Source organism: Delphinus delphis, chromosome 15, assembly GCF_949987515.2.
Source record: "Delphinus delphis chromosome 15, mDelDel1.2, whole genome shotgun sequence".
In the NCBI taxonomy this organism is placed as follows: Eukaryota; Metazoa; Chordata; class Mammalia; order Artiodactyla; family Delphinidae; genus Delphinus; species Delphinus delphis.
Genome location: NC_082697.1, coordinates 13980692 through 14003208, shown reverse-complemented (window position 1 = coordinate 14003208; position 22517 = coordinate 13980692). Strand labels below are relative to the sequence as shown.

Below are 22517 nucleotides of genomic sequence, written 5' to 3'. Positions count from 1 at the left end.
CTCGGCCCTCTCCGGAAACTGTCGGAGCTTCTTCGGCTAGCTCCGGAAATCCTCGGAGCTCTTCGGCCACTCGAACGCCGACACTTCCGCCTTGTGGAACTGGTTCCTCCTCCCAACCTTTCGGCTCTTTTCGAAGCCTAGTGGCCCCGCCTCCCTGCTCTTCGGCTATCTCCGTAAACTCTCGGTAAACCGCTCTTTCCACTCCTCGGCTCTTTCCGGAAGCCCTTGGTGACTCTCGCGGTCGGCTTTGTTGGCCCCTGCATCCCAGCTCTTCGGCTATTTTCGGAAAGCTTCGGTGCTTCTCGAGGAAAAACTTTTTCGGAATCTGCTCTCCTCAGGAGTCTTTATGGATCCCGGGAAGCTGCACCCCCAGGAGTTCTCTTCTTGGAACTCCTCGTCCCTGGGCTCCTGAATTGCCCCCCAATAGCAGCTTACACTAGTGTTTATTGAGTGCATTCAGGAGGAATAAAGTTAAATGATGAAAACCCATCTTACAGAAAAATAATAATAGTAATTGAGAGTCAGAGAGGGTGGTGGGGATAATCAGGCTGCGGAGTTTTTCAAAGGAGACAGAACCCAAGCCGAGCTGGGAGTGATTAGCAAATAAACTTTTACTGTTTATTTTATTTGCAAACCTAATACAGGCTATAACAAATTCTTACAATACACAGTTTTGTCCACAAGAAAAATTGAAGAACCCCTATCCCTGTCATCAATCCGCGCCCCACCCCCGTCAACTATTGTATAACGTTTCTTCCCAGATTTTTTTTTTTAAATGTATATGTGTTCACTCTCACACATAGTGGAGGCAGCCTCAAGTGCCTGTCACACTGTGTGATGCAGCAACAAACATTATTTCTCTGAGTTTCAGATCCATCATCTTTAGAAAGAAGATAATTAGTTTTACTTTAGCAATAGCTTATTAAAATTAAATAAGATATTGCTCATGAGGGTACCTGGTGGATTGCATACACTTCACGTGTGCATTTTCCTTCCCCCATCACTGAGACCCTGTTTGAAATATTGAAGAAAGGCCCTTGGGTCTGAGGGTTGCTACGACTGACACCAACCCTCAGCTCCACAGTCCCTGCGTTCATTCATGCACAGGGTAGGTCACCTTTTCCATCATCAGACCCTTTGTGTTGACATAATGTGGTTTCCAGCACCTTTCATCAGCCAGCATGTTTAAAGCTCACCCAGAAACAATTCTATTTATAGTGCCCAGTTTCCCAGGTTTGTAGTTTCATTATCATAATTGTTAGTGTCCACATGATCATCTCCACGGTTACCAAATCTGTCTGAACCCCTCTGTATGGCTGTTAGCATAACTGATGCCATCTTGAGTCCGTACAGTTCCTGCTGTCCTTCCACTGACCCTACCTATGCCTGTTCTGCATAGTAAATCTTTTCTCTGTCATCAAGGGCTTTGTAGTTAATAGATGTTGTTTAATGATCTTTAAGTCCAGGTGGCCTCTATGCTCCGTTAGCCTCCAAACAATGATGAAGACCTTTGCTGACGTACTCCTAGTACCTACAGAACTAGTTACCCATTCATAAATCTTGACTTAGGAATACACTTCCTGTTTCCAAGCATGTGCCCCCATACCCTAGGTTAGCTATAAAGTTGTCCCAATGGCCCCTTGAAGGCTCAGAGTGCAGCTGCAGATGCACTGGGTGGATTGCTGTCCGCCAGTTCCTACCCTGTAAGTTACCCTATAATAAACTGATCTATTGATTATATGCAGCTGCCTACCTCGTTTTTTATTCTCCAGAAACCTTCTCAGTTTGGTGGGTACTTTTCGTTCCTTCCGACCTCCAACACCCTCCTTGGAAAATCCACTGTGCAAACATATTTACAAGTCCCAGGCTTGCTATGGTCAGACTGGTTCTGGCTTCTGTGGTAGGAAGCCTATTTAAAACCTTTCAGTGGTTCCTTGTTGTGCTTCAGATAAAGATCCATGAGGTCGTGCATGAGGCCCTATGTCCCTCTTTCAGACTCATCTCCCACCAAACTCCCCTCTGCAAGTCCCAGGGCACACGTTTGCTTTCTCTCAGTCTCATTCTTGCTAGGCTCCCTCCTGCCATGGGGTCTTTGCACCTGCTATTTCCCATGTCAGAAGTGCTCTTCCCTCTCTTTGTTGCCTAGACCAATCTAGGCATCCTTCCATTCTCAGCTCAAATGCCACTTCCTCAGGGAAGCCCTCCCTGACTTCTCATAGGAGGGAAAAAAACAACCTTGAAAATTCCTGGTGCCCCTGTGAATCTCTCCTCTTTTGCATTGCCTTTTTGTTTGTTTGTATGACTATTTGATTAGTGGCAGGATTTAGTTCCTCACAGACTGTTAATATGAGGGCCTTAGTTCCTTCCTGGCTATTGCCTGGAGGCCACCCTCAATTCTTGCCACATGGGACTCTCCACTGGGCAGCTCACAGCACACAGGTGGCTTCATCAGACTGAGTGAGTAAGAAGAGATCAGGAGAGGGTGAGCAAGATGGAAATCGCTTTTATAACCTGATCTCTAGAATAACAATCATCATTTTTTCTGTATCCTATTTGTTAGAAGTGGGTCACTAGGTCCTGCCTACCCTCAAGGGAAGCCATTTTTGAAGATGCCTACCAAAATGCCCAATTAGAACTTTTCCTTTCTCATTTGGGACAACCAGTGAAGAGGGATTCTCTATTCTCTAGGAGAGATAGAACCTGACAGCAGGCATGCAAACATCTTCCTGACTTAATGCAAGCCATAGAAATCAAAGATCAACGACTTCATGCCCTTTTTCATCATATGATTTCTATAGGTTATCTCAGGAATGGAACAGCCCAGGCCTTTCTGTACCAGGTCTCCTGGTGACAATTCCAGATACTCATATGAAGGAGGAATTGTCACATGGCAATGGCCAAGGGGCCTCCTTGGGCTCTTCTCCATGCCAGAAAGGCAGTAGAGTGTGATGGATAAGAGCCCAGTTTTCCCCATAAGTTTGACTTCCGGATCAGATGTATGCTAGTGTGTGTCCTTAAGCACTATTGATTTTTTTTTAAGATTATTTTTGATGTGGACCATTTTTCAAGTCTTTATTGAATTTGTTACTGTATTGCTTCTGTTTTATGTTTTGGGTTTTTGGCCACAAGGCATGTGGGATCTTAGCTCCCCGACCAGGGATCAAACCCTCACCCTCTGCACTGGAAGGCAAAGTCTTAACCACTGGACCTCCAGGGAAGTCCCAGCCCTATTGCTTTTATTTATTTGTTTATTATGCAAGCAAGTTACTTCACTTCCCTTTGCCTCACTCATAAAATGGGGGTACATTTTAATAATCCCTACTCATTAGGCAGTTGTAAATACACATAAGATGCTTAAATCAATTATCCCTCAATAGTTTAAACTGTTGTTTCTGGTTATCGTTGCTGCATAACAATTTACTCCAAAACTTCAAATTCAAAACGACCATTTTATTATAATCATGGAATCTGTGGGTCAGAAATCCAGACTGGGAACAACAGGGATGGCTTGTCTCTGCTCCACCACGTCTGGGGCCTAGCTGGACAGACTTGAGGGTTGGGAGCCAGAATCATCGAAGGCTGGCTCTGGAGCACATGCTGGGAAGACTCAAAGGCTAGGACCATCACAGGAGGATCCACACGTGGCCTCTCTGTGTGCCTTGGGCTTCTTCACAGCATGGCAGGCTCAGAGTAGTCAGACTTCTCAGAGGCTCAGAGCTCCAGGTCTGTGTCCAGTGTCACAGTGACCCAGCCTCAGAAATCACACGATGCCACTCTGTGCAATCTACCGGCCAAAGCAGTTACAAGCACACCCGGATTTCAAGGGAAGGAACAAAGAATTTTGGAGCCATATTTTCCAACTGCCCCAGCTATTACTATTTTCAGAACTGTACACGGGTCCCTTGGCTCGGAAGGTCATGTCGATGCTGTCTTCTTTGCCGAGATGCTTGTCTGTGTCAGTGGCACCCGATTCCTGCTGGGTGACGGTGTGGCTACTGACGCATGTGAACACACATGTTTACATGTGAACACGCAGTGAGAGGCCGGAGAAGCCTCTGACCATCTGAGTGCTGAGCCTGCATTTGTGCTTTTGCCTGATGGTGAGAATTAGTGGGCGTGTCCCCAGCCTGGTTCCTTTCCAGAACTCCAGGCTCTTATGTGGAACTGCTCATCTATTTCCACTTGGATGCCTAATGAGCATCTTAAACATCACACAGCCCAAACAGAACTTCACATCTCCTTTCCCACCCCAGACTGCTCCTCTCTCAGTCTGTCAGCCCTTATCAAGTCTATCTGCTATCTGCCAACTTTTCTCCAGCCCCACTGCTATCACCTTAGTCCAAATCAACTTCACCTCTCACCTTGCAATAGCCTCCCAAGTGGTCCCCTGTTTCCACCCTTACTCCCTATAACCTGCTAGAACTCCCCAATTATTTCTGTGTCAGTTAGAATAAAATCCCATCCTAACCCTGGCCTCCCAAGGACTTAAATGGTCTGTGCTTTGCCAACCCCTGCCTCGGGCCCCATCTCCCTCCAACCTCCCTGTCAACCCCTGTGCTCCAGACACTATGGCTTCATTTCTGTTTTTATGCTCCCCAAGCTCCTTCCTGCAGGGCCTTTGCCTTTGGTCTCCCTTCTGTCTGGAGCCTGAGGTCTCAGCTCAGATATCCCCTCCCCAGAGCAGCCTTCCCAGAGATCCCCTCCCAAGCCCACCCCCAGCGAAAGCAGCCACTGCGCTTGCCTAACCCAGCATCCTAGCTTAATTCTCTGCTTGGCCTTTGTCACTACTAGCTGGTATTTCTCTGGTTCCTTTGGTTATTTATCTTTCTTCTTCCTCCACCAGAAAGTAAATTCCAGAGGAATAAAATTAATTATCTGTCTGGTTCTCCCAGCCCATCCTCCAGGCCTAGGACCCTGCCTGAGCGCAGGTGGGACGTGTCCAAACCTAAGTGTCCAGTGAATGGAAGATGAATGTGGGAGAGTGAGTGGCTGAAGTGGGTATGTGTGAGTCAGTGTAGATGCATGAGTGTGTGTGTGTACACATGCTGGCTGAAGAGGCCAGACTAGTGGCCTAGTCTGAGGCCGGACTAGAGGACCACAGTGATTGGGAAGTCTCCTTCCCGCGGGGAGGACGGGGAAAGACAACTTGTGGGGTCCTCCCCACAGTGGGGATGACGGTGGGTGGGGTCCCAGCCAGGCCGGGCCAGACTGGGGACGTCCAGGGCGCACCTCTGTCCCGCCTCCAGGCACAGGGGCCCAGGGCTGGCCGACGTGGCAGCTGCGCTGCCGGCGGGCAGGCGGGGAGGGAGGGACGGAGGCTGGAGGCGGGCCGGAAAGTTTGGCGGCGGAGGCGGGGACTCGGCCGGGGGATGCGCGCCAGGGTCCCCAGAGGCCCCAGCTCGCCTCGGAGTCCTGCTCAGCATGGGTAAGTCGCGATCGGCGCTGCGGGCAGGGAAGGCCGGCGACCCCATCCCTGCGCGCGCACTCTTTGCCCTGAGCTGCAGCTCCCCGACCAGATACAGCCCACTCGGGTGGCAGCCGGGACAGCAGGCCTTGGCTGGTGGCTGGGAAGGGACGTGGGCCCACTTCCTTCCATGCTCCTTTCTGCCCAGAAAAAAAGTGACCTGAGAGGGCTCCTTACTTGATACTGGGCGCTTACTCGGGGCCAGACCCTTTCCTGACCGCTTTAAGCCCTACAGCGTCCAACAGGCAAGTGAAATTGTTCCTATTCTGCAGATGAAGAAGTGGAGGGTCCGAAGGGAGCAAATTTATTCATCCACTCGCGGAGCGCTTCCCACCAGGCACCGTTCTAGGCCCGGGGATGCTGGCCTACACAAAACAGACAAAACCTCTACTCTCCAGATACTCAGTAGAGGGGAGATGGGGTGGGGGGAGGCGGGGAGGGAATTTCTTTGTTGCTCCAGGGGACTAAGGTTTCTGTTTTTCTCTCTGGATTCGGAAGCATCAAAGGGTCAATATTCATCCACCTACGACGTGGCAGACATTGGTTTAGGGCTCGGGGACTCAGTGGCCCTGTGTATAGATTTTGGGGTCAGAAAGACCAGGGTACCAGCCCTCCTTCCCCCACTTCCCAGGTGCATCGTGACCTGGGACAGTGTAGTTAAGCTCTCTGACCTTCAGTTTCCTCATCTACAAAACGGTCCCCATAAAACACCCTATCACAGGGAAGCCATGTGAATGACATGAGAATATGAACTTAATTACTCCATATACCACTTGCCCACGGTAAATGGTCAGTTAACATGAGCTTTTATTTTTTTATCACACCCAACATTGGGATTCTGGAGTCAGACTGCCCGAGTTCAGAGCCTGCTCTGTCACTCTGTGCTCTGTCACAACCACAGGCTAACATCTTTACCTCTCTGTGACTCAGTTGCCTCATCTGTAAAATGGGAATGGCACCAGTGCCTGTGTTACAGGGTTGCTGTAGGAATGAAGGCAGCTGACACAGGTATGGCTTCTGGAAAAGGATGTGAGGTTGGCTATAGTGGCTGCTCTGTAAGTATCACCTGTTGCTGGGACATTTGGAAGCCAGCCTTCTGGGTGAGCATATTTGCACGGTTCAGTTTCAAACCTGGTGTTTCCCTGGAGTTTCAGGGGTAGACATGGCAGGTCTCTGGTGGGGGAGGGACCCAATACATCGTGACTCTGGTTGAAATGCTGCTCTAGTGTCACCAAGTGAGGGTGCCCTGGGACTTGCAGCTGGTGATATGGGCACCCAAAACCTGGGTTCTTTCCGCTTCACCTGCCCCTTGATTCTCTCCCTGGGCAGCTCTGCCTGCCACAGTGAGAGGCTTAGAGAACTGAGGGGTTTCCTCCAGTGTGGGACAGCTTCATATACTATATTTAGACAGACAACCCATAGAAAGGAAGAGTGGTTCCGAAATCCAGGCTAGGCCACTCTAATTTGGAGGCCAGGATTTACTTCCCTTCCAGGCTCTGGACCCTACTGCCCCCCCACCCCAGGATGCTCAAAAGCCAAGATCCTTTCTCTCTGGATTCCCTGCGTCCTGAGTTCATTCATTCATTCAGTCATCTGTTTACTCAACCAGTACTTACTGAGTGCCTACTGTATGCCAGGAACTGTCCCCAGCATCAGGAGACAACTGAGAACAAACAAACAATTCCTGTTCCTTTGGGGCTGACATTCTGCTTGGGGAGCCCAATAATATGTAAAACATATAGTTGTTTCAGATGATGAAAAGTACCATGGAGAAAAACAAGTAGAGAAGGGAATACGAAGTGCTGGGTGCCACGAGAGTTTGCATTTCTAAGTAGAGGGCCGGGGAAGGTCTCATAAGAAGGCGACGTTTGAGCAGAGACCAGAGGGAAGGGGGATTGGGGCCTCTGAGATGGAGGGAAAGGGCTTTCCCGGCAGAGGTGACACCTGATAAAAAGCCTTGACATGAGACAGGCTTGGAGTGAGGCGGAACGGGAAGGAGGCTGGTGTGGCTGGAGCCCAGTGAAGGGAGGCAGGTCCTACAGGGCCTTGAAGGCCACTCTCAGGACATTGGCTTTTTTTCAGAGTGAAGTGGGAGCCTTGGAGGACTCTGAGCAGAATGATGTGGTCTGACTTGGGCTATCGTAGGATTCCTCCAGCTGCTCTAGAGCAGTAGATTAAGTTCAAATGTATCTGACACAGTCCTGGAATGGGACGTGGAGATACCGCCCTGGACCCTGACTCAGTCATTTGTTCACTCAGTAGAAGCTTTATTGAGCCCATCTTGGGTGTCAGGGTGGGGCTGGAGCCCTGGAGGCACAGAGACAGTAAGTCTCTGTCCCCATCCTGCTCAGTTCAATACGGTAAACACATCACTTATTCAATTACTTGGTGTGAGCAAATGCAGGAGAAAGCAGAGTTGGCTGGAAGTGAAAAATATGACTTGGAAAGTTGAGGAAGACGTACAGGAATTAGAGATTCCCTCAAAGTAGCTTAACCAAAAAAAAAAAAAAAAAAGGGTGGGGTGTTATTTATTGGTCACTGAAAAGTCCACAGCTTCAGGCATGGTTGGATCTAGGGGCTCAGGCAGGGTTGTCAGGAATCCCTCCCAAGGGGAGATGGCCCCCAGCTGCTCTAGGCAGGTAAACTACCAGCTCAGTACCCCAAGTAAGCAAACACCCTGGACTGGACTGGCTCTCACTGGCTCAGGTTCAGCCACGTGACGTTCACCACTGTCCAAGGCCGGGGAACCTGCTGGCTGATCAGATCTGGGTCATGGACACACCTCTGGAGCTGGATGGTGGGGGTGGAGTAGGGAGGTCATCTCTACCCCAGATCCGGGGGCAGAGGTGAAGACGGGACAGGGAAGGGCAGCTCCCCACAGAGCCGGCGAGACTCATGCCAAATAACAGACGTGTATTATCAGAGGCCCCCCGGGATGAGGATGAGTGGGTATTTGGGAAACACGGGTGGAGCAGGAGAGGGAGAGGAGGCACATGCGGAGGCAGAGCGGCATGAAAATCTACGGTGTGTGCAGGGAACCAGTGCTTGCAGGGTGTGTTGGAGAGGTGGGGACAGGGGTGGGGAGGAGAGGTGGCCAAGGAGTTGGGCTGGGGCCACCAGCTCGTGAAGGGCCTGGGAGGTCATGCTAAGGAGTTAGGACTTAATGGAGCACGTGGTGGGAGTCTTGGAAAGCTTAAGGAAGAGAATCCTCTTCCCCCATCTTTCTAGCGGCCCTGACTCATCTGAGGCTGTCCTTCACAGCTCCATGGGTCAGTAGCACTTCACCATGCTTTGTGACTTGGGATTTTCCTGAGAACTTTATTCCGCCTCCACATCTGCCCCCTACGCCCCTGCTCTCTCTCACACCCCACCTATCTCTGATCGGCCCTTCTTGCTTGAAGTCAATCCAGCAAAGCTCTTAAGTGCATGGGTTTGGGAATCAGATGGGTCAGCGTCTGAGTTCTGATCCTGTTGCTTCCCAGCTGTGAGAACACCCTGAGCCTTCGTTTTCCCATCTGTCAAATGGGGATAATTGTAGCAGTACCACCTAGAGTTGTTACAAAGATAAATTGAGAGAAGGCACCTAAAGTCTTTGCGGGGAGGAAATACTCCATCAATGACACTTGTTATTACTACAGTTTGATCTCACTTTTATTTTTGCTGTTCTGCTCTTACCACTGTGACCTGAACCTGTCCTGCTGCATTTTCCAGCAGAACCCGTGGACAGTCAGCTTTGCCTGTGAGCCCTTTGGCTGGGTTCCCATTCACCTCAAGAAGAGCCCAGGAAATGGCAGGAAAATTCTGTGTTTTCACTCGATTGCCTCACATGGCCTGGAAGAACCTTCCCTTCTGGCAGTAAACTCCAGAAACCGAGGGAGATGGGCAGAGGGAGGTGAAGAAGGGGCAGGACCTGGGCAGCATAATCTCCCCAGAGTATTTACTGATGGTCATGAAGAGGAAGGGCAAGGCCAGCCAGGGAATGGTAGGAGGCTGTTCCCTGGGGGGCAGAGGTGATGGGGAGAAAGGTGAGCAGAAAGTAGGGAGTGATTCCTCTACCCATGAAACTCCTCCCCCCAGCACAAAAATTGCCTAACATAGATGGAGCGAGGCAGAAGTAAGAGAACAGGGTGAAATCTTATTATGCCAAGGTATAATAATGGAGTGGTTAGGGGCAGGGATTGTGGAGCCAGACCACCTGGCTTTGAATCTAGACACAGCTACTCACTACTCTTGACCTTAGGCAAGTCTCTGATGATCAGTTTACTCATTCATAAATAATACAAAAGCCCACCTCATAAAGTTGTGGTGAGAATTAAATGAGCTATTACACTAAAAGTGCTCAAAGCAGTGCCTGGTCCAGATCAAACACTGCATAAATCTGGCTATAATGTTATGAATGTTCTTGTCAGGTCCAGGTGGGGATGGGTGAGACAGATACATCTGGATTACTCCTGACACTTCCAGAAATATTTGTTTATGTATGTGAATTAAAAATTAAGAGCAACCCGTTTAACTGCTCTGCCAATATGGTAGCTGCTGGCCACATGTGGCTATTTTCACACTTAATTAAAATTAAATATAAATTAAAAACGCAGTTCCTTAATCACATTGGCCACATTTTATTTTACTTTTTTTAAACGTGGCTTCCATCATTCTTAATATATTTCTTCATTTACTTAATCCAAGAATACACAGAAAGTAGTTTTATTTTTTTAATATTTATTTGTTTGGTTGCACGGGTCTTAGTTGTAGCACACGGGCTCCTTAGTTGCGGCAGGTGGGCTCCTTAGTTGCGGCTCCAGGGCTCTTTAGTTGCAGCTCACCGCCTCCTTAGTTGTAGCATGTGGGCTCCTTAGTTGCAGCTCAGGGGCTCCTCAGTTGTGGCAGGCGAACTCTTAGTTGCAGCATGTATGGGAGATCTAGTTCCCTGACCAGGGATCGAACCCGGGCCCCTTGCAATGGGAGCGTGGAGTCTTAAACACTGGACTGCCAGGGAATTCCCTTCTCTGCCTTTTTTTTTTTTTTTAAACGACACCCATCATCACCTGAAATTATATTATATATTAATTCATTTATCATTTGCCTTTTTCTGCTAGAATGTCAGATCTTTGAAAACACCATTGTATTGCCAGCCCCAAGAACACTGCCTGGTGTGTTGTAGATGCCAGATAAATTTTGGAATGATTGGACGGATGCATGAATGGATGGGTGTGTGTCTGGGTAAATAAGGGATGGAATACAAAGATGGGTGGATAGATGGATCAAAAAATGGATGGATGTTTGGGTGAATTAAGGGGAAGATAAATGGGCCAATGAATGGATGAAAATGTGGTGGATGGAGTAGATAGATGGATAGAGGAGTGAATGATGAAGGGCTGGGTGGATAGATTGATTAGTAAATAGATGGGTGAATGAATGGAGTGGATGGATGAAGAAAGAAGTGGATGGGTAGATGGATGGATGGATGAATGGGTGAAGTAGATGGACAGAAGGAAGGATGGAGGGAGAAATGGATGAAGGAAGAAGTGGATGAATGGATGGATGGATGGAGAGATGGATGGAATGAAGGAAGAAGTGAACGCATGGGTGGATGCATGCATGTGTGGGTATGTGGATAAACGGGTGAATGGATGGATTAGATAGTTGGAAGGATGGACGGACAAAGCAAGAAGTGGTTGAATGGATGGATGAATAAATGAATAGATGGATGGATGTAGTAGAAGGATACATGAATGGATGAGCGAATAGATGGAGAGACGGAGGGGTGGACAGAGGGAGAGGGGGTTGGGTGGACGCTCTGGCAGGAAACATTCTGGACTCTGTCCCTGTTACTTTTGTTTTCCAGGCCGACCCTCACTCTTCCTGGCACTGTGTGCCTCTGTGTCTTTGCTGGGCGGCCTGACCTTTGGCTATGAACTGGCAGTCATATCGGGTGCCCTACTGCCACTTCAGCTTGACTTTGGGCTAAGCTGCTCGGAACAGGAGCTCCTGGTGGGCAGTCTGCTCCTGGGGGCTCTCCTTGCCTCCCTGGTAGGGGGCTTCCTCATCGACCGCTATGGCAGGAAGCAAGCCATCCTCGGGAGCAACTTGGTGCTGTTGGCGGGCAGCCTGAGCCTGAGCCTGGCCAGCTCCCTGGCCTGGCTGGTCCTGGGCCGCTCAGTGGCTGGCTTTGCCATCTCCCTCTCCTCCATGGCCTGCTGTATCTACGTGTCAGAGCTGGTTGGGCCACGGCAGCGGGGAGTACTGGTGTCCCTCTACGAGGCAGGCATCACCGTGGGCATCCTGCTCTCCTATGCACTCAACTACGCGCTGGCCGGTGCCCTCTGGGGCTGGAGGCATATGTTCGGCTGGGCCACTGCGCCTGCTCTCCTGCAGTCCCTCAGCCTCCTCCTCCTCCCCCCTGGTACAGTTGAGGCTGCAGCCCACAGGGACCTCATCCCCCTCCAGGGAGGCGAGGCCACGAAGCTGGGCCTGGGGAGGCCAAGATACTCCTTCCTGGACCTCTTCAGGACCAGGGATAACATGAGAGGCCGGACCATGGTGGGGCTGGGGCTGGTGCTTTGCCAGCAGCTGACAGGGCAGCCCAACGTGCTGTGCTACGCCTCCACCATCTTCCATTCAGTCGGCTTCCGTGGGGCCTCCTCGGCTGTGCTGGCCTCCGTGGGGCTTGGCGCCGTGAAGGTGGCAGCCACCCTGACCGCCATGGGGCTGGTGGACCGAGTGGGCCGCAGGGCCCTGTTAATCGCTGGCTGTGCGCTCATGGCCCTGTCGGTCAGCGGCATAGGCCTTGTCAGCTTTGCTGTGCCCATGGACTCAGGCCCGAGTTGCCTGGCCGTGCCCAATGCCACTCGGCTGTCAGGCTTCCCTGGAGACTCTGGCCTGCCCAGTGGCTTGGCTCCGCCTCTGCGGCCAATGACCGACCAGAGCCCAGGGCAGCCAGTCTTGTCAACCTCTGAGAAAACCAAGCCTCATCCGGGAGCTGGGGACCCCACTGCCCTTCCTCTGCCAGCCTTAAGCATCATGCCCGCTGCACGCCCTTCTCCTGCCCCTGAGCATGCCCTGCTGCACTGGACAGCACTGGTCTGCATGATGCTGTTTGTGAGCGCCTTCTCCTTTAGCTTTGGACCAGGTAAGTGGAAGTTCTCTTGCAGGTAACTCTGGAGCCTTCTACCTCTCCTAGCGGGAAGGCTGGGGACCGAATCCGTCAGGGTCTCAGAGGGACTAGAGGTGGCTTGACCATGAGAACAATGAACTCAGATTTCAGGGCTCCTTGCTTCTCTGAAGGTACTTCTTCCGAGGGCAGAGGCCTAAGTTATGTTTGTAATATTTTCTTTCCTATAAAGGCCCCAAATAAAGGCCCCTAAGCTTCAGGCCTCATAAAACCAGAATGTGCCCCTGGATAGCTCACTCGGAAGGGTTTTAGCTGGAAAGGAATTTAATGAATAGGGTGACCAACCATCCCGGTTTGCCCAGGACACTGAAAGTCTGATGTCCCGGGAAACCCCTCAGTTTTCTGGGCAGACCCAGCTGCAGCCTAAGAGTCCTCCCTGCTCTCCTGTCCTAGTGACCTGGCTTGTCCTCAGCGAGGTTTACCCCGTGGAGATCCGAGGGCGAGCCTTTGCCTTCTGCAACAGCTTCAACTGGGCCGCCAACCTCTTCATCAGCCTCTCCTTCCTCGACCTCATTGGTGAGTCCTCTGACCTAATCCCTTGGCCCGGTTCCTTTAAGATCCAGAAACAACTGCCTCCAGACAGAGCCTGGGCCTCCATATCGTCCAGGTATGAGTCACAGAAAACCCCAGAGCACCAGGGAAGGGTCTCTGAGATGCTTCTGACCCAAGGCCAGGGGTCATCGAGGCCAGAGTGGGCGGGGCTCCTTCCCTGCAGGGCCCCAAGGCACAGTTCTTAGGGTTTAGTTGTTTTCCCATTTCCTGCACCCAAGTGTTTCCTCTTCAAAGGAGGAGCCCTGAGGGACTGTGAGAGATACTGGCAGAAGAACCCACCCACCATGCCTGTCTCCCATACACAGTCTCTGGGAATCCAAGCTTCTCCCTGGTGCCTCAGTCTTCAAGCATCCCCTTTATGTGGGATGAATGAGTGAGAAAGAGAGAGGAAGGAGGGAAGGAAGGAAGGGAGGGAAAGAGGGAGGGAGGGAGGGAGAGAGGGGAGGAGGGAGGGAGGGAGGGAGAGAGGGGAGGAGGGAGGGAGGGAGGGAGAGAGGGGAGGAGGGACGGAGGGAGGGAGAGAGGGGAGGAGGGACGGAGGGAGGGAGAGAGGGGAGGAGGGAGGGAGGGAGGGAGAGAGGGGAGGAGGGACGGAGGGAGGGAGAGAGGGGAGGAGGGACGGAGGGAGGGCTTATTAGAACTGTATCATATCCGTATCATCCCCATCTCACAGACTGGGAAATACGTCCTTCGCAAGTCTAGCCAGGCAGTTAGTTAGAAGACTAGAACCCAGTCTTCCTTCTCCCAGCCCAGCACTCTCCCTGCTGGAATAAGGATTAAGTGGAGGTCAAGCTGGTGAAGGGTGGCTGCCCGGAGGCGGTGTGGCCCTGGCTGTTGGAGGTGAGAATGGTGTCTGAAACGTCATTAGTGCTTCTGCCTCCACAGCCTTCTGGGTGGAGCTGAGGCTTCTGCCTTCTCTCGCAAACCAGTCACACGCCAAATTGGCCGAATGCTTGATTCACTGAAAAACCAATTCATGGAATTTCTGAGGACGGTTTTTCGGAGCTGAGCTTTGCCAAGGCTGCCCCCGCAGCTGTCGTGCTGCTGAGGTGGATGTCATTTTCCCTCCATGCACATTTTCAGGGGCCAAGGGTGCACCTCTGGTTAGTGTATGGCCAAGATGTTGGTGGATTTGGGCCCCGGCCCTTTGCCTGCCTCTGGGACAACCAGTCCTACTCCTGCTTTAAGATACTTTTATCTCACAGCGTGTTAGGCATACTGCAAATCTACCATCTAGAGGATCTGCTTTGGGTGAACTGATTTTCAGTGTTCGAGGAGTTGGCCCAGGCTGTGCCCTGTCCACACTCCCACCCCGTTTTTCCCAGGTGCCATTGGCTTGTCCTGGACCTTCCTGCTCTACGGGCTGACTGCTGTCTTCGGCCTGGGCTTCATCTATTTATTTGTCCCTGAAACAAAAGGCCAGTCGTTGACAGAGATAGACCAGCAATTCCAGAAGAGACGGTAAGGGGGCCAGGGCTAGCCTAGGGGGAAGAGTGGCATCAAACCCTGAGCACTTTGCTTCAGGATTTTAGCCATTACACTTTCCCTTTGCAAAAGAGTGTTTTTCTTCTCTTCCTGGTGTTCTTACTGCCTGGATACAGTGAGTTTTGTCCTGTCTTCAAACATGAACTCTTTTCCCTGAGTTGTTTTGTGTCTTCCTACAGCAGAGTTTTATTTGACTTTGAGCTCAGCTCATAGGAATTTAAAAATCATGCCGTTATGGACTCATAGGAGGTTAGAATAGTTAGATCCTAAAACCACAGAATCTTAGAGTCATGGAAGCTCAGAGAAACAAAATATTATAATCATGGCCTTTTGAATCACACACAAAGAACTCTGAGCATAATCTACTCACTCAGTGGGTGTTAATATGCCACACAGTGTTCGGGGCGTAGGAAATGTGTCTGAAAATAAGATGGAGAAGGTCCTTGTCCTCACGGAACTTCCATTCTAGTAGGGGAGGGGAACAGAAAATAAATAAGCCAGTGAATGCAGAAACAAAAGCATTTCAGTTAGTGATGAGTAGCTGGAAGAAAAGGAAACTGAGCAAAATATATTGAGAGGGTCTGGCTGGTGGAGAGGGAGACAGAGGGGCACAGGGTTGTGGATAAATCAGAGAGGGATGCCCTGAGTAGGTACCATTTAAGTGAATGAGAAGGAGGCAGCCACGTAAAGATGAGGCAGGGCGAGGCTTCCAGGTAGAGGGAGCAGCAGGTGCAAAGACCCTGAGGTTGGGAGTGTATCTGGCATATGCAAGGAACAACAAGGAAGCCAGGGTAGCTGGATCAGAGCGAGCAAGGAGGGAGGGGAGGAGGAGAGAAGATCAGATTGGCCAAGTGGGTAGGAGCTAGATCACATAAGGTCTGTAGGTCCTAGACAGGGGTTCAAAACCTTAGCATCCGGGACCTTGGGCTGTTGAAATAAAGAGTACTGGGGGGGTGTCAGAAGGGACCTGAAACCACCATAGTCCTAAGCATCCTTGGCAAGCGCCCCAGGTTGCCTGTTGTCGTAAAGGGAGTCGCCAGCGTCTGACTGCCCGTTCTATTCCTGGGAGGCCCTAACAAATTAAAACGGTAAATCATTCTAATGGTGAGTTGGAACTTGCCTCCCTGCAGCTTCCTGCCAAGCCCCAACCTGGCCCCCAAAGGGATGCAGAACGAGTCCATGTAAAACTTCAAACCTGGTCCACCCCACCCCAGAGTGTTCTCTGCCAGTCGCACACTCCCAGTCTGTTGCATGACACCTGCGGGGCCCTCAGCAGTCCAGCCATATTAGTTAGGAGACAGATTTGGCTGCTTGGAATAGGCTGAACATAGGGGGTCCGGGGCTGGCGTTGAAGCTGTGCTTCAAGGGGTCATCCAGGGTCCCAGGCTCCTTCTCTCTTGTTGCTCTGCCTTCTCTTCAGTACAAACTTTTCCGCATGGCCCGTGGGAGCCACCACCTCCCTGAAAGAGGGAAGGGGAAGAGAAGGACACACAACCTAAAAGATCCACACGTCACTTCCACCTACAACCCTTTGGATGGAACTTGGCCACATCCACCTGCAGGGGCGGCTGAAAAACATGGTCTTTAATCTGGGTGCCATGTGCTCACCTAAACATCGAGGGTGCTGTTACTAGACATAAAGGAGGGACAGATACTAGGAGCCACCTGGAATCTCTGCTCTACCGGCTTTCTTGGGAGAAGATTCCAGACCCCTCCTCTGGAATAAGAAGCTAAGGAGGCAGAAAGGCAGGCAGAAGCCAGCTTTAGGGTGAGGAAGGAGGGAATTGCAGCTCAGGGGAACACTGAGCTGGACCTGGGGACTCAGGAGCCTGGGCCAGACCTTGGGGAAAGCAGGCTGGATCTTCTCCAGCCTCAGGAAAAGACAGGAAGTTAGGGGCTTTGGCTGGGTCCGGAGCCAACTTTGGCTGGGTGAGTCATCACTCCAGTCCTTACCGTTCAGGGGGCCCCTGATATCACAGGCCACAGAGAGAGAAAGAAACTCAACCGTGGGGAGCATGGCGACACGGGAAGCTCCAGAGATCTTGCAAGCAAGCACTAATGGGACCCTCCTTCCAGCACCAACTGTTCTCAGTGCTGTGTTGCTCCCTACAAGAATCACATCCCCAGGAGAAAGTCTGATTGGCTAAGCCTGGTTTATGTGCCCACCCCCCTAACCCCCAAATTGGCCAGGATAGGGCAAGCCGCCTCTATTGACAGTCCTACAAAGATCACATGCAACAGAGGAGACCTAGAGCCCCAAGGAGATGAGAGGATGGAGGCTGGATGGAGTGACCATCCGCTGCTGTGGGGTTTACTTCTATTCGTGTCCTCATGCCGCAGATGTGCTTGTTGGAAATGGGGACCTGCAGCTTAACGGTCTATTTCCTCTGCTCCTTTAGAGAGGCATTAGCAACCGAGGGGCTCAGACGCCCTTGCCGTCAGTGGCCACTGAGTGCCATAAGCATGTTCCTTTCCCTTTCACATCAGGGTACTTGGGTTCAGAAGAGACCTTTCCATTCCCAGGGTGATATGATCACCAAAAGAGCTTTCAAAAATCTTTTATCCCAATTTTTCAGGAATCCATTCATTCACTTTCAGCAAATATTTTTCAAGTGCCAGCTAGGAGCCAGGCACTGTACTAGGCTCACGGGACAGACCTGTGACCAAGAGACACCGTGTCTCTGGAATGAGGAGGAAGTTACATTTTAATGCAAAGGGGAGAGATGGATTACAGAACACCCAAATGCAGGAATAAGATAAATGAGAGTGGGGTTTATATCACGAGGAAAATAAGGCAGATTAACTGTCAGAGAGCGAACAGTGGATTTGGGGGCAGTGTGGAGCTTTCCATCTCTTCAGCTAGGGTCCAAGTGTACCATGAGTACATTAATGACGCAAGTTGATCGTGAGCTCTTCGTGACATTGAAGGACATTTTTGTGTACCTGTTATGTTCACTGCTCTATTCCCAGGGCCTAGAACAGTGCTTGGCCCATGACAGGCCAGCAGTGACTCTAGCTCTAGTGAATGAATGAAAGGATGCTCAACGAAGGCCTCTGCGAAGAGGTGGCAATTGAGCTGAGACCTGAATAATGAGAAAAAGCCATCTTTTCCAAGAGCTGGAAGAGAGTGTTCTAGGCAGAGGGAACAGCCAGAGCAAAGGCCCCGAGGTGGGAACAAGCTGGGGGTTTTGAAGAGCAAGAAGGAGACCCATGTGGCCGGGGTGGAATGGGAAGATGGGACTGGAGGGCGGTGACACGGGAGAGGCCGGCTGCAGAGAGGGACTTGGACGTGAGGCTGAGAGTGACGTCACTTCTCAGCAGGAGTGACAGGAGTCGGTCTTCGTGCTTAGAAAGGTCAGTCCTGTGATTAGGAAAACCGGCTGTAGGAGGCGTGGGTGGACACAGGAAGACCGGGGGGTGGGGAGCGGCTGGGTGGTCCAGAAGATGGAAATGCGCATTAAGGCAGGAAGCAGGGAGGGTCAGGTAGGAGTGGGGTGGGGATGGGATGGGGATCCCAGGTATGGTCCACTCCCATCACCCCCCGGGGAAGGCCACCAGGCCCCGTCACCCTCTGACGCCACTTACTCTCTGCTCTCCAGGTTCGCCCTGAGCTTTGGCCACAGGCAGAGCTCGGCTGGCATCCAGTACAGCCGAATTGAGGTCTCTGCGGCCTGCTGAGGAGTCCATCTGGAAAATGCTGGGACCATGGCTTTAGCAGACAGCCTTCAGCTTCCTGCTTGCCTGGGTGCCAGAGCATAAGTCCTAGTTGGTCCTTCAAGAGGCACCCCTGCTCCGGAAGAGATCAGTTTTGCTGGGGCAAAAGGGATGAAAATCTGAGAACTCAGAAGTCTTCAGGTGGAGTCTCAGGCTCTGAGGGTTCCTGAGGCTCTGCCTTCCTGCCTCAGTTTCCCCACTGACTCTGCGCATCTCTGCAGTAATGAACTTATGATGAGAACATCTTATGGAGACTTCGTTGCTCTATGGGCTTTCTCAAAGGATCTCGAGGGTACCACCCTGGCAGGAAGTCTCTCCTGGAATCACCCCTAAATCCAGCTGAGGATACCATATTCTCTGCTCTCTTTTTCCATCTGGCTGGGACTTTCTGGGGAGGGGGAAGCCTGCTTTTTGGCTCTCAGATCTCGTTTTGTTCAACCCCTCTAATTCTCTTACCTGGAATATTTGTCATTCACCAGCAACTCAGATGGTTGGTAGGAGTTCTAGTCCTGAGTTCAAGGCCTGAGGCTGCTGGTGTTCTTGCTGTTGGACTGGGGATCTCAGCTTTCCCTGTATGTGCAATGGGAGCTCTGACCCAGGGGGTTCTTAAGATCTCTTCTGATGCCAATGAGCTGGAATTCTAAGTGCTGGCAATACCACAGATACTCAGCATGGGTCCTGCTCTCAAGTTGCTAGTCATCTCTTTCAGGGATATAGGTTTTAATTAGGGGAAAGGTGAACAGAATTCCAGAGTTGTGTGCACTAAAATCCAAGGACCGTCCTAGTGCAGGTCACGAGCTCCAGGAGCTGTTTCCAGGATGGCGCTGGCGGACTCTGCAGAAAGGAGGTGGGTCGGAAGCTAATAAACCTGGTTGTCGGTGTGGCCTCCACCTCTCGGCAGCTAGTGACCCTGGATAAGTAACAACTCCCTGAAGCCTCAGTTTCCACATCTACAGAATGGGTATGACTATGCCCCCAGGGGTGTATTTAACCTCTGTCTCCCATCAGGAGGGTCTTCATTTGGTCCCATTCAGCTGGTCAGGATGGACGGGATTTCTGCTCACCCTCAATACCCAGGTCCCCACCTTTGGGACGTTGTAAAGGGCCACCCCCCCCCACCCCCCCGCCAAGGGGTGAGTCAGACGGAGACTGAGTAAGTAGCTCCTCTCCCACAGGACTCTGGCCTCCCCTGGGTCCTTGTCTCTCATTTCTAGCTACTTCCCTTAGATCCAGTGGTGTGTTGGAGCTGGCTTGTGCTGGCTTGTGAGAGCTGATTGTTAAATTTCAGGAGTTTTGCAAGCTCGTTGTTAAACACAGCTGCTAAAAAATTAAATTATTTAAATTTATACTTAAATAAATTATAGTAAAACCGAGGTAATACATACTAAAAACTCATCACTTCCTTATTTTACTCCATTTTGCTCTCATCTGTGCTCTTAAGGTAATTTACACCTATTGCCTCGCATGAGGAACGTGGGGTAAGGGCACTGCCCATCCCTTGCCGGGTCTGCCTTCAGTGACCCACGGGGAGTGCATTTGCACCGCAGGGACTGGGGAACACCACAGATCAGGGCTTGATTTGTCGTTTTGTTGATTGTCCAGTGTTAAGAATGTGATGGATACAATGTTACTAATGTAAATTAAACTTAACAGTGTGTTCTGTCTGTAGTTGATACATTGTGAACGGCACAAAAAATGGAGGGGATTATTATCTAGTGCAGCCAACAGGTGACTCATGTCACTGGTGAAGGAGTTTGGACACAAGTCTTTGTTGTTTTACTTTTGTCTTATTCATTAACAGGAACAAACATTTCAACTAGCATTCATGTCAGAACTGCATTCATGCTTCAGTGACGTCAGCAACCTCTTTGCTGAGTCATATTGTTGTCAAGCATTTCTTCGTGGTCTAATTTTGTTAAATCATGGCTAAATTGCAGTGACAGTTGGCTTTGGAATCAAGAGGTTGGCAGAAAAATCAACAAAAACATTTCTGTGAGAATTAATTGGCTAGATGGCATTTACAATAAAGAGTATTTACAATAAAGTATTATTATTTGTAAATTTTCAATTTCTTTTTTTTTTTGCAGTACGCGGGCCTCTCACTGTTGTGGCCTCTCCCGTCATGGAGCACAGGCTCCGGACGCACAGGCTCAGTGGCCATGGCTCATGGGCCCTGCCGCTCCGCGGCACGTGGGATCTTCCCGGACTGGGGCACAAACCCGCGTCCCCTGCATCGGCAGGCGGACTCCCAGCCACTGTGCCACGAGGGAAGCCCAATTTGTCAATTTTGTGCAACAAACACATCCTTTATTCCAGTAAAATTTACACACACACACACACACACACACATTTTTTCCCTGGAGAGCAGTTATTAAACATTTACCAGCCCATCACTGCTTACAGCTGTCCTTTTGGCCCCTTCAGATCTAATTCTCTACCCAGGGATCCCCAAACCTTCTCAGTTCTCCTTTCCTATCAGCCTAGGAGAATGCTCTTCTGGTCTTAGGGTGGTTTCTCCTCTTTTTTGTTCAGGGTCATAAACTCATAGATCAGGTGGGGGATGTAGGTGAGTGAAGTCCACTGTGGTAAGACAATAGGGAGTAGTGAGGTCTGTGGAAACAGGTGAACACAGGCCTCTCTATCAGGGATGACTGACACTCAAGTGCAGTTGGTGCCTGCCATGAAGGAATGTGAGCCCATTGTGGCCTGACCATCTGAATTAAAAAAAAAAAAAAAATCCAGTAATTCAGACTTTGGTGTAAAATTTCCTGATTTTTTAATAGTGGCAACTGATTCTTAATTGAAAAAATCATTTTTTAAGCTCAACTCAACACACCTGTGGCTAAATCACAGCCTTTAGTTTGTCCCTCCGTTCTTGATGTCCTGTGAGATATTCTTTGCTTCTGGGTTTTTGAGGATCCCAGCTTAAATCAGAGCAAAGCAAGTAGCCAAGGAGCCGAGTAGCCAAGCAGCTTGAATTGAATAGGTGGGAGGGGTGTTACTGAACATGAAGGGAAAGAGACATGAAGGGGAAAATGGTTGAAATCGCAAACATATTACCCTGGGACAACTAGGTGTGTGACTTGAGTAACTGCTCATCTGTATAATGGGGACGATACTACTCACTATACAGAGATGATACCTGTCAATCACTAGTTCAGGGCTGGGCTCATCGCAGGTGCTCAAAAATGGCTGAGTAAGTGCCCCAGCAGCCTCCAGGGGCATCTGGCCCTGGGTGGGGAGAACAGTGAGGGCAGTTCAGAAAGGGGAAGAGCATCAGAGAAATCTACAATTTGAGGGTACCTACTAGGTGGTCAGAAATTGTGAGCACCAACCAGAAAAGTGATGTGATCTGTTCGTTGATCTGCAGGGTGGGGACTGGGTAGCTCTCCTTCTCCCAGATAATCCCTGAATCACTTCAGGGAAGCCTTTCCCAAATCCTACTCTCATGCAGAGCGTTTCACGTGTGTGCCCATCACCTGGCACCTTCCTGTAGTTTCTCACATTGCACTACACAGACCACTTACTGAACGCTCTACAGTGATTTGCTTTTCAACTTAAATAGACGGATTTTAAAAGGAAACTATATTAATTTATTTTTTCACTCAAATGCATATTTATTGTGCTTCTGCTGTGTGCTGGACACTGTTCTAGACCCTGAGGGCACAGCAGGGAACAAGACGAAGAGCGGTCATGTTAGTGGGGGAGATAGATTGGAAACAAGAGCTAGAAATGGGGTGGGTGGAGGGAGAGGGGGAGGAAGGGGAGGGAAGCAGGGAGGGAACGAGGAAAGAAGGAAAGGAAGGAGGGGAGGGGGGAGGGGGAAGGAAGGAAGGAGAGAAAAAGAGAGAGAGAGATGCGCGTCAGTTAGTGATGCTTATCAGAGAGAACCCCTTTGAGGTGGTGGCACCTGAGCACAGATCTATATGATCTAGAGGAAGCCATGGAAGGATCTGGGGCAAGAGTATCCCGGGCAGCTGGCCTAGCATGTGCAAAGGCCCTGAGGTAAGACTGAGATTCCATCTTGGAGGAATGCCAAGGAGGAGCGAGTGGAGGGTAGAGTGATGGCAGAAGACAAGGGGGAAGTCAGCAGGGGTCAGGTCATGAAAAGCTTCCAGAAAACAGAAGCAT

At 50.5% G+C, this 22517-nt stretch overlaps 1 protein-coding gene across 3 annotated transcripts; it reads left to right on the top strand.

Annotated features, from left to right (window-relative positions):
• Window positions 1–5350: 5350 nt before the first annotated feature.
• On the top strand, window positions 5351–20447 carry SLC2A10 (solute carrier family 2 member 10). Of its 3 annotated transcripts, XM_060030684.1 has the most exons (7): window positions 5369–5425; window positions 6441–6472; window positions 10561–10614; window positions 11310–12593; window positions 13029–13151; window positions 14513–14648; window positions 18272–20447. In XM_060030684.1, the coding sequence occupies exons 1-7, from the start codon at window positions 5370–5372 to the stop codon at window positions 18348–18350; spliced, it is 1764 nt and encodes a 587-aa protein (XP_059886667.1). In that variant the 5' UTR covers window position 5369; the 3' UTR covers window positions 18351–20447. The 3 variants fall into 3 exon arrangements, with proteins under 3 accessions (XP_059886670.1, XP_059886667.1, XP_059886668.1); XM_060030687.1 differs by lacking the exons at window positions 6441–6472; window positions 10561–10614 and having other exon boundaries at window positions 5351–5425; XM_060030685.1 differs by lacking the exons at window positions 5369–5425; window positions 6441–6472 and having other exon boundaries at window positions 10505–10672.
• The last annotated feature ends 2070 nt before the right edge of the window (window positions 20448–22517 follow it).